The 14,363-nt window shown below is 51.5% G+C and overlaps 4 protein-coding genes across 4 annotated transcripts; 1 reads left to right on the forward strand and 3 right to left on the reverse strand.

Annotated features, from left to right (window-relative positions):
• Window positions 1-203: 203 nt before the first annotated feature.
• On the reverse strand, window positions 204-6,446 carry APUU_70349A (C50 family peptidase; the record flags this gene model as incomplete). Its single annotated transcript, XM_041695211.1, has 1 exon — window positions 204-6,446. One exon carries the CDS (start codon window positions 6,444-6,446, stop codon window positions 204-206), a length of 6,243 nt encoding a protein of 2,080 aa, XP_041560965.1.
• Window positions 6,447-6,785: 339 nt separating this feature from the next.
• On the forward strand, window positions 6,786-7,594 carry APUU_70350S (DUF5321 domain-containing protein; the record flags this gene model as incomplete). Its single annotated transcript, XM_041695214.1, has 2 exons — window positions 6,786-7,272; window positions 7,389-7,594. The coding sequence occupies 2 exons, from the start codon at window positions 6,786-6,788 to the stop codon at window positions 7,592-7,594; spliced, it is 693 nt and encodes a 230-aa protein (XP_041560966.1).
• An 888-nt stretch (window positions 7,595-8,482) lies between these two features.
• Window positions 8,483-10,696, reverse strand: AGC1 (citrin; the record flags this gene model as incomplete). The annotated part of the gene is made up of 3 exons (XM_041695215.1): window positions 8,483-9,193; window positions 9,242-10,444; window positions 10,514-10,696. The coding sequence occupies 3 exons, from the start codon at window positions 10,694-10,696 to the stop codon at window positions 8,483-8,485; spliced, it is 2,097 nt and encodes a 698-aa protein (XP_041560967.1).
• A 1,727-nt stretch (window positions 10,697-12,423) lies between these two features.
• On the reverse strand, window positions 12,424-13,508 carry APUU_70352A (phosphatase PAP2 family protein; the record flags this gene model as incomplete). Its single annotated transcript, XM_041695216.1, has 3 exons — window positions 12,424-13,125; window positions 13,174-13,412; window positions 13,475-13,508. 3 exons carry the CDS (start codon window positions 13,506-13,508, stop codon window positions 12,424-12,426), a joined length of 975 nt encoding a protein of 324 aa, XP_041560968.1.
• Between the last annotated feature and the right edge of the window lie 855 nt (window positions 13,509-14,363).

Raw genomic sequence — 14,363 nt, forward strand, 5'->3', positions numbered from 1 at the left:
GAAACAAGAAAGAGAGCGAGTGAGGGGAATGAGGGGCAGTCTTGGCAAGGCTCCCCCCACTCCCCGCATCGCTTCTACTTTCTCTCAATCAGGCAACGTTTCCCTCGGAAAGACAAACAATAAAGATACAATCATTATAAAATTAATAATAAAGTTATATATACAGCCAAACTCCTCTATCAATGCACCGACCCATCCAATAGTTACTCTAGAAAAATACCAGGAACGCCATAAACCACCGGCGCCGCGCCGTTCAAATACTTCAACACGCAAGCGCGTCGTGCCTGTGAAACCGCTGCATCAAGAGCAACTTTAGCGTCATCGTCTCCAACAACTCCCCCTTCTCCGCATTGGTCTGGACCAGAGCCCAACAGCCCCCAATTCTCAAAAGTCGCCTTGGCAAACCGATCAATGTCCTTGTCCGTGACATCCCACAGCGTAGCCACCAAGGCCGGAGATCCAGCCTGGAGGTAATTCATCGGCGTTCCATACGGCTCATACTCGCCGGCCTCTGTCAGAGTGCCGCTACTGCAGCCCATGAGGAAGGTCACTGCGCATTGATCGAGCCGCTTTATTGTACGACCCCGGATATATTGCGCACCGCTTCCGTGCCCGAAGTATAGGAATAGACTCTTGGAGTCGAGGCCACTGCTGAACTCTTCTTCTGAGGGTTGGCGATTAACGACACCACTCCAGCCTTTAAGGTTAGACAGGCCTGTCTCAAAGGTTCCCTGGGTCGTCTGTAGATCACCGGTGGGATTGAGAATGTAGGTGCCGTTGTGGCGGTCAATCCCTAGGGCGGTCTTTTTCTGGGAACGGAACTGCAACACCCGTTCGCGAAGACATTCTAGGGACGGCACTCGGCAGACTGGAAGTCCTTGTAGACAGGGCAGCGACTCCCACGGGAACAAGTGTAGAGACTTATCCAGAACAAGGACGGTGTTATTCGGCCGCTGCTGCCGGGCACCATTGCTTGCCGCTGTCTCATGATAAGCCCGAACGGCATCCAATGTCTCAACAACCATCATGTCAAAGTCAACTTCATCGTACGCGTTGCGCTCGCCCTGGAACTGTAGGATATCCACAACAAAGTAAAGCAGATCCATCAGCGTATCCTCCGGATCCTCCTGTTCGTCCAATCCTTTAACACCAACAAACAATTCCAACACGTTGGGATGCAGCGTCAACTTCGGGCCTTCCGCTCGACTTCCCTTCTGCCTCGAAGGGAGGTGCTTATCAAGAACATTCTCCAAAGAGCTTGCAAATCTGCAAAGAGATTTAGTGTCATGCGGGATAGGGGAGAATATTCCTCTAAAACCTCCAAACCAGACGTTCTCAATGTTCTGTAGTAGGTTTTCCATCCTGCGATCAAGCGCCTCCCGGTTCTTCCACCATCCCTTCTTAGCTTGTCGGTCGACTTGCAACTTCGCAGCGTGAGCGCTCTCATTAGCCAACTGGATAAGCTCTTTCATTTCATCCCTGCCATCCTCAAACGTAAATTGCTCTTCTTCATCTTCAGCATTGCCGCGTCGAAGAGGAAGGCGTAGCAGGAACGGTGAGCGACCTTGATGCAAACGCGAAACAACAAATTCGGTTTGATCTGTGCTGAGGGACAGGGAGAGAACATTCCAGTTATCCGGAAGTATGTCGACGTACTCTTCGGTGAAATCAGAGCCCACGTCCTCCGACTGAAGCAATGCTGAGCGCGGCCAAAGCAGGGGATCACAGTAATCAGCCAACTGCTTATCGATACCAATAGCAGCTCGTTCCCTCGCAAATGCGCCAATGCGACCAATCTCGTTCATCGTTGCTGGGGACTCCGGCCAAGCAATTTGGTTTTGAGATGCAGTAGCATGAGACAGCATGGAGATGCGGCTCATCAGCCGAGATGCACAATGACTATCCAGCGTAGACCCGAGATGGGTGGCGGTGTCGAAAATGTCGTTCAAGCAGATGCCAGCCTTGGATAGCATAACAGAAAAATCCTCCGCTGCAGGCTGAGCTTTCGACCGGGTTCCTCTGGTAGTTGCCCTAGCTCTACGTGATGTGGTTGGTTTGCTGGTGCCTGTCTCACCGGTGGCCCCGCTCGGTTGCAGTGAGGGCAGAGAAATCGTCGATTCTGGAAGAACACAGTATACTGCATGGCTGGCAAAGTGTCGAATGGCGTCCGCGAGAAGGTGCTCACTCTCTCCAATATGTACCGATATCTTGCTATCTCTTGTCACGGCGAGCTTCCGGGCGTCATTCAGCAACCCGGAGGCTTTCTCAAACTCGCGCTGTGCACGTAAAGACCCAGCCTGTTGCCGAAGTATCTCACTCTTCACATGAAGTAGTGTGTTCGAATCAATTGGTGTCGCTTCAGTACTCGGTGGTGGCTTGGGAGTACTTCGTGCAGAGGTTGTTCCGCTGCGAGTTTTCCTGGTTGATGCCGCGGCGGTTTGCCTAGTCGACCTACTCTTTGGCCGAATCCGTAGTTTATCCATTTTTTCCTCCAATTGAGGCACATCTGCAGATTCAATTGTCGGCTTAGTCTCAAAAAGGCCGCCCATAAGCTTCTCTGCCTCTCGAAGAGTCCTGTACTCACTGCGATAATCGCCTTCCACTCTATGAAGTGCGGCGAGGCTTACCTGCAGTGAAACAAGCTCAATGCTGCTTTCAAGCTGCAGGGCTGATTCTTTAGCAGATTCGAGAAGTTCTTGGCCCTCAGAAATATGGCCGCCAAGAATCCAGTGAGAACCTAGCTGCGCTTGGGAAGCGATCAAACGAACGTTGGCATTCAAAGACTTGTTAATTTTCAAGGCTTGCTCCCCATAGTATATGGCATCTTGGAACAATCCATGGTGTGCGGACAAGTTGGCCAGATGGAGCAACGAACTGTGATGCGACCCGATATGCGGCCAGAATGGGGCCCCTTGGGAATAGGTCGACGATGTTTTCGATACCTCAAGCTTTGCCATTCCCTCGACAACAATCTCGAGTTCGGAGCTATCGCCAGCAATAGCCTTTTCCTGTTTCTTCTGGGCAAGCTTCTCAACCTTTGCCCATATCCTGCAGTTTAACCTAACGGACAGTTTGGCAAAGTAGAGAGCATCCTTGATCGAGCCTTGGGCGAAGGATAGTCGCGAACTCATAGAAGCTGCATCAGCAACTAATCTTTCCCAAGAAATCTTGGTTAGCACCGAGCAATCGTTGACGTCTTCCACTGATTGATTGTTCTCATAGAGCATCCTAGCCGCCGAAAGGACACTCGCCGCTTTTTCGTTATCACCGGTTTCAAGGTAGAATCCCACGCGAGCCAAGTCATACGATAACCTCGCCAAGCAAGAGACTTCATGCTGTGTAATATAGCTGTCTGCCCGACTAAGGAGAGAACGCGCGTTAGTACAAAACCCGAGGCGGCAATATTGCAGAACAAGTCGGGAGAGAACGACAATAGCCTCGGAGAATGCTCCAACTCCCTGTAGCTCGGTAACACGCAATACCAACTCCAGCGTGGAAAGTTGAAATTTCCAGAGACCATGAATTTCGGTGTAGTCGACAACAGCTTTCATCTGAAGCAGATAGTACTCGACGTTGCCGACGCATGATACGAGAGACTTCAACTCAGTACAGTCTTGCAGCATCGCATTCCAGGATGATATGATCGAAGTCAGCTGTTCAGGTCCGAGGGTACCTTCAAGAAGGCCCAATGTGAGGCGAACCGAGTTCTGGACATGCGTGGCTAGAGCAGCTATATCTTTGTCGTCTTGGTGGTCATTGCCGTTTACCCCTTGTCGCCCCTCGGCAACAAATCGCTCAATAAGTTCTGGATCCAAAGACCCGGGCTGCTCCAGTGCAAAGCGCAATCCGCACAAAACAACCCGAAGCCGCCGAATTGGGTGTTGCGCCGCCGGGTAAACGTCCAAAAGTCTCGACACGATCTCAGTGACAACGGAGCGGAATATGTGCTCACTGTTTGCAACGGACTGGATCTCCGTTAGAATGCCCAACTGCCACTCCAGAACGTGACCTCGTTGGGCAGTAGGAAGGGCATCGTCATCGAAGATCTCGTTCACCACAGATCGCTTATTCCGCAGCTTCACTTTGAGATAGGCCGAAAAAACTCGTCCAAGGGTGAACTCGCTGCGTTTTGGGTCGTGACTAATTTGATGGGGGAAGCACCCATCCGTACTAGAAGTAATCTTGTCGAGAGCTCCGGTGGCAATATGTTCGCTAATAGATTGGCAAAAAGCGGCCTCTGCCTCCGAAATGCAATTTCCCTCAATATACGTATGTGCTAGTCTTTCGTATTTGAGGGGAGCGAAACCAGTCGTCCGTTGAGAAGGCGAACACCCAGAAAGCAAATTGGCGGATTGTTTCAACAGCGGCAGAATTTCACGGGCACTCTTGCCAGCCTCTTTTTCTTTGAGATATCGAGACCAGAAAAGATTCGACAATTTCACGAGGGCCATGCCAATAGAATCAGCGGTTGCCGGGTTCTCTTCGGAAGGCTCGATCGTCATGATAAGGCGTTGGCAATCAAGTAGCGTGGAAACTATCTCATCCCAAGGCGGGCGCTGAGACATGACCGATAGTCTTCCAATGGCGACAGTAGAATCCACAGCTGCGAATAGAATATTCTGGGCGGTATAGATGCGTTTCTGGAACCCTTCTTGGTCTTTCATTTCGTCGTCCGCAGGTCGGCGTCCAATATAGCGTCGCAAGAAGCGCACAAAAGCATTCAAATATTCGTATATTCGTGGGAAGGTAGCATTTTCGTGTTGTGAGGCCTGCTCCTTGGATACTATATCGCCAAACCAACCCATGGCAAGCTTCTTCAGCTTAGCTGCCTCGACCAGAAGCTCATCTAGATCATGCGAGCTTCCTCTTAGTGGAAGGCTAAGGGCAGTGGTTGCTTCGGAAACTGCTTCGGATACCTGCCCATCGAGTTTCGCTGATGACTTAATCGCTTGAAAATGAAGTGTCGCAATCTTGCACCGAACGGTAGCCAATCCTAGACACTGGCCATTAGATAATGGTTGAAGAGATTCCGTGAAAAGCTGTAGGGCTTCCTTGAAGCACCCTGCGTCCTGGGCGAGCTGCCCCAGGATAGTGGCAATCCGGGCGACTGACAAATTATCCTTGAAGTTCGTCGAGGAACGGGTCTGCGTCTTCGCAAAAGCAGACTGGAGTCGAACTATGGTCTTGTATATGGAAGCAAATTCGACCTTCTCAATGCTTTTTGTCGCCTGTGCAAAAGCCCCGATGTATCGTGCCAAGGGATCCCACATCTCCTTGCCATCCTCACAGACATGACCAGATATCTTCCAAGACATACATCGGATCTCAAGCGATAGGAGCTGTAGAGTCAAAAGCGTTACCGGCTTCAAGCGGTCCTTTCCGGTGTTTGCATTGCTGTTTTGTGCGGAAAGAGACGAAACGGTACTCGATAACAACTGAAGTTGAACTGCCCCTTTGTCCTTGGTTAGTGCTCCCGATTCGATGGCCGCCAATATCACACTAGCCGGGCTACTTTTGTCGGCCAGTTGAAGGGATGGAACGAGTTTCTGGATGGTAGCGGCTCGTTTCTCCGCCGATATTAAGCGTAACGCATTCGACTGGAACGACACGAGTAGACCATGAACCGACCGAGCGTTTGAGATGTCCGAGAAAGACAAAAGGTCTGACATCCGTTCTTTAGCTGCTTCTTCGGCTTCCGCATCACGAGCATCCTTTTTCCCCGCCTTCTTGCTACCGCTCGCCAGCGCATCAAGATACTGCTGGATTCGCCTCTTGAGCCCCCTCAGCTCTTTATACGCCATGTCGTTGAGGCCCAGGCCTAAGAGTCTGCCCGCCAAAATACACGCACCTTGTTCGAGCTGCATATTTGGCATTCCATCTCCTTGTCCTCCAGTTCCTGATTCGCTTTTCAACAACCGCAGACACGAGAGTGATAGTCTCGCGCACTCCCCGACTGCTGAAACCCCATTCTCCGTCTCTGTCGATGTCCGTTCCTCCGCTTGCGTTGGTTTTGACCGGTTTGACTTCGTCCCCCGTTTCACGGGACTTAATTCCTTCCGTTCTTTCAACTTTGGTGCCGATGTTTTCACCGCATCTGAAAGAGTCTTCAATGTCGTATTAAACACCTCTGTCGCCAGCACTAGTTTCTCTTGGTTTGATAACCGCGACTCGCCGAGCGTATTAAGTCCAGTTTCTTGTGTAGACGTTTTCGTCTTCGTCGTCGTTCTCGTCCGTGAGGTCTTCGCCCTCGACGCGGCCGTTGTATTTAAATTCGTAGCTTTCGCAGACCTCCCTACTTTCTTCACCGTTGCACTTTCGACATCTGCTGGGCTCCGGAAGAGCGTTTGGAGCGATAACACGGTGGCATTCGAGCATGTTGACACCGACCGCACGGTCTGTTTTACCGATTCCACGGCGGAATCGGAGGGGAAGGATGTAACTGCCATGGTTGGCTATATCATGCCTTTAGGTAATTTGTGCTGGAGAAAGGCTGGGGGTGTTAGTGATGCAGATGCCGTGCTGGGAATCCAACTCAATTCGACATTCAACTCCAAGCTTGAACGGCAGAAAGCTGATGATTCCTGGCCGAGACCAACGAAGCGCGTTGTCGCAGCAACGGCTCCGAAAGGGGACTAGCGTACCCTGTCCGGTTCCCCGACTTTCGCTCCGTTGCTGCCTCAGGCGACGAGCAAATTATCCGCATCGCCTTATTGCAACTCGACCGACTCTCCTCGACTTCATCTCCTGTACTGTGTACGAAGTACAAAACCACGGCCTCTCTCACTATGAACCCCACACGCCTCCGCACACGCTTATCACAGCATACATCACTTCAAATACACCCGCCAACACCGCGCCTCTCACATCGTCCAGCCCTCCGACGACCACCACCACCGCCAACATCCCAAAGACCCCAATCGCACGCATACAGCACACGCACCGACTCTCTCCCGAAAATCATTCAACCGTCCTTCTGGGCCTCTCTCCTTCCCAAATCCCTACCCTTCCGCTCTTCACAATCTTCCGCCTCGGCGTCAAACTCGCGAGAATGGAACCCCGCCTCCTTCTACATAATCATCTTCATCCTGATCGGGTCGCAGGCGATTCGGATGATTGCGCTGAAGAATGAATACACGGGGTATTTGCGCAGCACGGACGCGAAGATCCGGCTGTTGAGGGAGGTTATTGGGAAGGTGCAGAGGGGTGAAGAGGTTGATGTGAAGAAGTTGCTGGGGACGGGCGAGGAGAGGGTTGAGAGGGAGTGGGATGAGGGTTAGTTCCCGCATTCCTTTTTTTCTTTTATTTTCTCTATCCCTTTTACAGTCTTGTTATCAAGCGGGTTTGGCTTAGTTTGATTGGAGTGACTGACTTATGTTTGCTTGGTATAGTCCTGAGAGAAATTGAGCGCGAGGATTCATTGTGGCATCAAAAGCAGAAGAAGGCCGAGGAAGATGCGGCTGAGAAGGCGCAGGCTGATAGACGTGCCCAGTTGCAGGAACAGGCGGATAAGGATCCCGCTGTACCTGCGGTTGATGCGGCAGACGAGTCAACCGCGAAGGATAACCAAGCGAAGCGGAAAGTGAGCTTCTTCTAGGCTTGACACTGTCCCACATCGAGCGTTGGCGCCTATGAAATTAACTGGCTCGGCATCGAGCATGCGGTCGAATTGGGCGTGGGTTCAATATAGACGAATGGCTCTAGATAGACTGCCTATGTCGTTGATAGGTAGACTGCGCTTCGCAGATGCGATATGCTGTGACAGTATTAGTTTGCGGATGGTATATTTTCGCATATACTGTAACTATATTCACCCTTTCTACACATGTACATTACTTAACTAGACGATACCACTCGGACTGGAACCAATTTCAAACCCAAAACTTCAAAAGTCTCTCTGCTGAATATATATATAACACACCAGAACAAATAAAACTTTGATAGACTCAGATATCTACCCACAAAAGTAAGCTATGAATTCGAAACAAAGGGAAATTAAATAGATAGACAAATACATGTACATACAGACGTACAGACAACCCAAAATCAACCAAAACATGCATTTCATTACAACCCAGCAAACCCACAGAACTCAAGTCTGACCAGTATATCGGTATATTTCAGAAAACAACAAGCCAGGTTCTAGCCAATCATGCATGCATAAGAATTCCAAGTAAATCAGTATGTAAGTAGTATGGTCAGGTATGGTATGGTGGTATGTTTGTGGGTGGTAACCCTCTCTCTCTCCCAGTCTATCTGCTTTTGATACATAGTGAGGTGTGAACTCAGCAGCCCTAGTCTGTCTCTTTGCTATAAGAGAAGAGCAAGAGACCGTAAGAACCAAACACGGTGCGGGTAGAGGTGTGTGTATGTATGAGAAAAAGGAAATGTATTTTCGAGCCAATCCAATCCAATCCCAGATGAGAAAAGAAATCAACGCATCGCTAGTAAATCACAAAATCTCTCTTTCTTCCGAAAAGTGCATCTATTGGCCTGTGGGCCGGATCAACTTAGGCCACCGCTGGGTGTCGGGGATAGGGACGCGGCCAATGTTCTCGTCGAGGTCGAGGATGAGTTTCAGGGCGTTCCTTGATCGAAGGTAAGGGAGGGGTTCTTTGGCGACGGGTACGCCGACACCGGGCTCAACCTGGCCGGTAGGGGAGACCTCCTGGGTGCCGGGCATTGGGAGCCACTTCTGGAGGACTTCGTAGGCAGCAAGAGTGAAACCGAACTGTGGTGATGAACGCAGGATACGAGCGGGACCACCCTTGAAGAAGGCCTTGAAACCCTCGTCCTTCAATATTGATGCCGCGCATTGGCGCAGACCGGTGTATGCCTTCTCGCCCTTGCGAGCTTCGACCTGGAGACGGGTCTTGATCACGTCGCAGGGCGTTGTAAGGTAGGCAGCGGGCATACCGGCGATCGCACCGGCGGTGAGGAGCTGGACGACGCCGAGCTTGTGCGTTCGGGATTCTCCGAAGAAGTCGGTTTTGAGGTGGGAGTATGTAGGGAAGTAGATGGCGGAGAAGGGGACGTCACGGAGCAAACAGGCGCTGGCACCCTTGTACAAACCGACCAGACCCAAGTTCTTGACGATCCAAAGCGCGGAACGGCGAGGGGCTCCCTCGACGTTCTTGGCGATCTCACCCTGGACCTGCAGGCGAATCTTGACGATTTCCAATGGGTTGGTGAAAACCTGGGTTGTTAGCAGACATTACTTACCAACCGATGGATGTGTACTTACAACTTGACAAGCACCCGCAGTACCACCGGAAATAACCTCCTGGTAGGTCTTGATCTTGCCGTTCTCTTTGTTGGAGAAGAATCCACGAGCAAGGTCGTTGACAGTCAGCTTGATGGCCTTCTCAGGCGCGACACCGATCAGCTGAGGAATAACACCCGAGTAAAGACCCGTGAAACCCTCGTTGCGAATGACTTTCCGGGCGCAGTCCATCGAGTTATTGTACAGTCTCTCACCGACACGGCTCGAGCGCTGGTTTTGCATCCGCGTCTTGACAAGATCAATGGGGTACACCATGAAAGCACCAAAGGCACCCGCAAGACTGCCTAGCGCAAAGTGGTGGGCAGACTCAAGAACACCGTGAAGCAGGGACTTTGTCGTATCAGCAGCTTTCTGCGCAGCGCCGGTCGCAGTAGTAATGGCCTGTCCAGCAGCCGCGACGGGAATGCGCCACGATGCATCAATGACTTTGGAAAAGTCCTTTTTCGAAAGACGGCCAGAGGGCGCATCGAGACCGGCAAAGTGGAACAGGATATCGGCCTCCATAGGGGTGAAGAGGGAGAATCGCGTAAGGCGAGCGGCGGCATTGAGGAAATCGGAACGCGTAATCTTACCATCGTCGCTCTTGTCCGTGGCCTCGCGAATAACTAAGTCGATCATGTCCATCTCGCGCATCACGTTTTGGAACGCACGAACAGTAGCATATGAGATCTTGGTGCCCGCGGAGATGTTGCACAGACTCGGAAGGTTTTCCAGCACATAGTCCGACAGCTTGTGCTTGGAGGTCTCCAGGATGATACGCTGGAAATCTTCCGGGTCGATGTAGCCGTCGCCATCCTTGTCGAACACGTGGAAGGCCTGTCGGATGCGCTCCCCTTGCAAGCCTCTCAGCATCTGCGCGAATTGGGGGTATGTCATGTCGTGCCGGGTCTTGGTCTTTCCAGTGTACAGAGCCGCCCACTCAGAGTTCCAGTCAAAGGGTATGCTCTCCTGTGTCTTGTTCTCGTTGTATAGCTTCTGGAAGTTCTCCCACTTGACGGTGCCCGTCCCATCGGTATCGAAGAGGCGGAAGGCAATCTCGTACTCGGCATCGGGCTTTGTGAGCAGGTTCTCGAAGGTAGCCCAGTCGTGGACGTTGATTCGACCGGACCGGCGGGAATCGGCGACTCTGAAAAGGATACCATAGTGTTCACGTTTGATCTTGTGCTGTTCAAAGAAAAATCCAGGTCAATTGAGGTGCACTGGGGTGTATGACACATCGGGAGCAAAACTCACGTAGTCCTCGTGCTTGGGAGCGATGGCCTCGACAAAGTCGGGCTCGGTCATGTACAGCTCGCCAGTTTCGGCATCCTTGCGAGCATGCTTGAGGAAGTTGGCCTTGACCTGCCTGGACAGGTTGGGCTCGTCGACAGTGGCGCCGACCAAGGACTCTTTGACGGCTTCCTTGACGCTTGTCATGGCGGGAGCAGGGCGCGAGAGAGCAAAAAGTCTATCCTCTATGCAAGACAGAACACAAACGGTCTAGGGAAGCAAACAATAAGAATAGCGACGACCGACCCAGCAAAGAAAAAGAATAGAAACGGGAAGGGAAGGGGTTAGAGTTGGGAGTCGCGAGAGAAGCGGACTGTGGAGAAGGGAAATTATAGACGGAGGGAGAAAAATGGGGAGGGATCATCAATTGACAATCAGCCCCGACTGATAATCTACACAAGTCTGAAGGAGAATTTTATCAGGTGATTGGCAGCACAAAAATCATAATATTCATCGCCAATGGAATCTACGTGGCACGTTGCTTTTTTTCCTGGCAATAACACAGTCAGCCAGCCCGCGATAAAAATCTGTTCTTTGCCCCTTGTGAAAATACGCGGATCATGGCGCTGGCCGCCCTACCAGCGGGCGAGCCAAATCTCGATCCAATCGCTACAGGCGCATGCATTGTTCCAGAGAAGCCAGAGAACCAGAGAACCAGAGAACCAGAGAAGCCTCCAGGCTGGCAGGCGAGCCAGACCGGCATCGGCTTCTCCCTTTGGTCACGAGCCCACCGCCCCTCGATATTACCCGGAACCCCATAATAAATAAATAGCTCGGACTTGAAGCCGATGCACATGACAGCAGCAAATCTTACAATACACAATTAATATTCTTAAGTTAATACATACTTACACAGTGCACCCAACTCTCTATCTACAATAACTCATACACCAGCCCAAACTCCAAATCAGAACCATCTCTAGTCTACTTCTCCCAGTACTCAATTATCATCCAAGTACAAGTCACGTCCCGGAATCCCCCCGAGCTGCATCTCACACCGACCCCAACCCAAGTCACGCACTTCCTCCACTGGCAAGGTACCATGCACTCGCTACTCCGCACAACTACGGCAAACTCCGGAACCGCATGAGGGGGAAATTCCTCCCCTTCTCCTCTCAGAGTTGGAGACCGGAGCTCTCGCATCGGGTCCTTCTGCTGAGAACTCTCACCGAGCCGACTTGTGGTCTAGCCTGCGAAAATGACGTACCCGCTCGCTACCTTACTTACCTTCTAGTTAGGCCAAGCCCTTGTTGCTCCAGTCACGAGACTCACTAATGTTGACTCACTAATGTATGCACGCACGAATCTCCCTGGGGAATCGCTCCGTCCCGATGGCGATGCACTGGTGCGTATTCTTACTGGATTCGGGTCGGGTTTTCGCCCGGCGTGCTCTCGAGACTCGGAGACTCGGACGGAGGCTCGTCTCCGTGAGCTTGGGGTTTAGGTGTCTATCACATATTCACTTTATCTTGAAATAATATCTCAGCCCGGTTTCGTCCAAACCGTCCGAAAAATTGGTTCGGACTTTCACAATACGGACATTGCGAAATGTTTGCGACCTCGGTGAAACGTGGTTCTCGTCCTCGTTCCTGTCCGAGCACGTGATCATATATCGGATCGAGAGCACGAGTCAAGTCAAGTCGCGCGGGTTCTATCTCAGGTCGGACTGGGAAAATACTTCGATCTGGATGTTATGTAGAAATGCTCAATCGCAAAATCCTGGCTCGCATGGCCCGGTGGTTCTCGATTTCTACGAGGGCCGGGAAAGGAAATCCGTCACCATGTCTGGGCGCTTACAATCTCGGGTCAACCCACATCCAATATCAATGTCCAACGTAATATTGATAACCAGCTAAGTATATACATTCAAGTCTCTAGGGCTTCTCCAGCCGCAGCAGTCTGAACAGCAGCCTCTCCACGGGCAAAAGATACAACATGACATAGTTGAACCGGTACGCAACAAACACCACGCACGCCCCAACCACCGCATCGAGGATGAAATGGTTAGCTGTCGCGACGATTGTGAAGGCCATGAGCGCAGGCCACAGAGGGGCGATGACCCTGAGGTACCAGTGTGGGCTGAACTTGACTAGACACAGCGCGATGAACATCGAGTTACCGAAATGCAGCGAGGGCATTGCAGCGATGGTGAGCTGGAACCTATTCTGCGTCCAGGCGGAGCCACCATTGTTACTATGTAGCACATCGATGAACCCGTACTCTTCCGGGAGAAGACGAGGCGGCGAGCACCGCCATAGGGTTATAATAGCAAAGGCGATGACATTCTCAAAGGCCAGCGCGCGGCGGATAGCTTGGAACTTGTCGCGCTTCATGAAGGTGTAGCTGTAAGCGAAGAATGCCACACCCAGAATTATATGTGAGTAGTATACACGGGCCAAAAAGGGCATAAGCCAGGGTGCTTTCGTGAGGACGAATTGTTGGACCGCCAACTCGGCATCTATATGGAGGGCGTGTTCCAGCGCAAGGATCTGAAGAGCATGGTGCTCGGCTCTGTCAAATATGGAATCGTGGCCGCTGATGGCTCGCGCTGAGATTGCACGCAGACCCTGATAGATCTAGATTCGCCGTCAGAAACGTACCAGCCATCATCGAAAACAACATACCCAGTATATGAGCAGCCAGTACCATATCTCTATCAGGAAGGGAAAGCGCGCAAGGACTCGCGACTGGACTGTCCGACTGTTCTCAACTGATCGGATGTAACCATCCTCTTCTATAGGTTTCGCACCATTTGGATCCGGGAGCAAGGGAGATTCAACGGTAGGAGTGTCCGATGGGCTGACGACAGGACGACGGCGACGACGGTTGTAGATGGTAGTAGCGGTAAAGATAAGAGCGATGCCTAGCACGGCATGATGTCAGTATCTGTATACTCAAGACAAGAAAACCGGGGATAAGACAGACCACCAGGCTCGATGAAGTTCTTGAAGATCCCCATGGTATAGGAATACGGGATACCCGGAAAGATGGCATGCACACCCAAGGTGCTGAAATGGGAAAGAATAGGATTAACTGCTGGCCGACGGAGCTGGAAAGGATTAAAGAATGACAAGGCAGTTTGCAAGGGAGCAGAGGTTATAAGAATGGCGAGAATGCGAGGGAAACGAGAACGGACGTGGGCGCTGAGAGACAGAGGGCGCGGCTGCCGTCATCATGGCTGCACAGTCCCGTCGGTCTGTCCTCCTGTGCCTGACCAGGAAGCCCGGCTGCTTTGTCTGTCTCGGATGTCAGTGGAGATGGTGGTACAGTACATATTTGTGTCATCTACAAGTCTGCTTCATAATACTAGGGTAAGTATATAAGGAGTATATGTACACTACTGCTGAGAGCAATCCAGTCTCTCCCATATTGACATCAGCACACAATACCGGTATACCAGAAAGAAATGTACCAGTGCACCAGGCAGCGACTGGACAGGTCAAACGAGCAGTTGCCAAATCAGACAGTCGGCACAAAGAAATGGCGGATCGGCACTAACAACTGGCAGCGTCTGATCCGGCCCCCTCCGGAACCCGGATGCATCGAGTACTCTGCATTAATCTATCTACCCATCCTCGTAATCTGTGCAACCCCTCTGCCATCCCAACCGCCCAGCCTCGCCCTGTTTGGCATGAGCCAATTGGCTGGAAGAGTTAAAGTAAGAAAGGGGTCGGGGCTTTGGGAACGCCTCATCTTGTTGCGTTGTTCGCCCCAGGCTAAGAGAGAGAGAGAGAGAGGATTGGTGCCCTGGCTGAGGGGTTGGGCGTGAAATAAGCAGTTCTGGTATGACAAAGTTTAGGAGTATTACGGCACT

The sequence above is a fragment of the Aspergillus puulaauensis genome, chromosome 7 (assembly GCF_016861865.1).
Source record: "Aspergillus puulaauensis MK2 DNA, chromosome 7, nearly complete sequence".
NCBI classification, from domain to species: Eukaryota; Fungi; Ascomycota; class Eurotiomycetes; order Eurotiales; family Aspergillaceae; genus Aspergillus; species Aspergillus puulaauensis.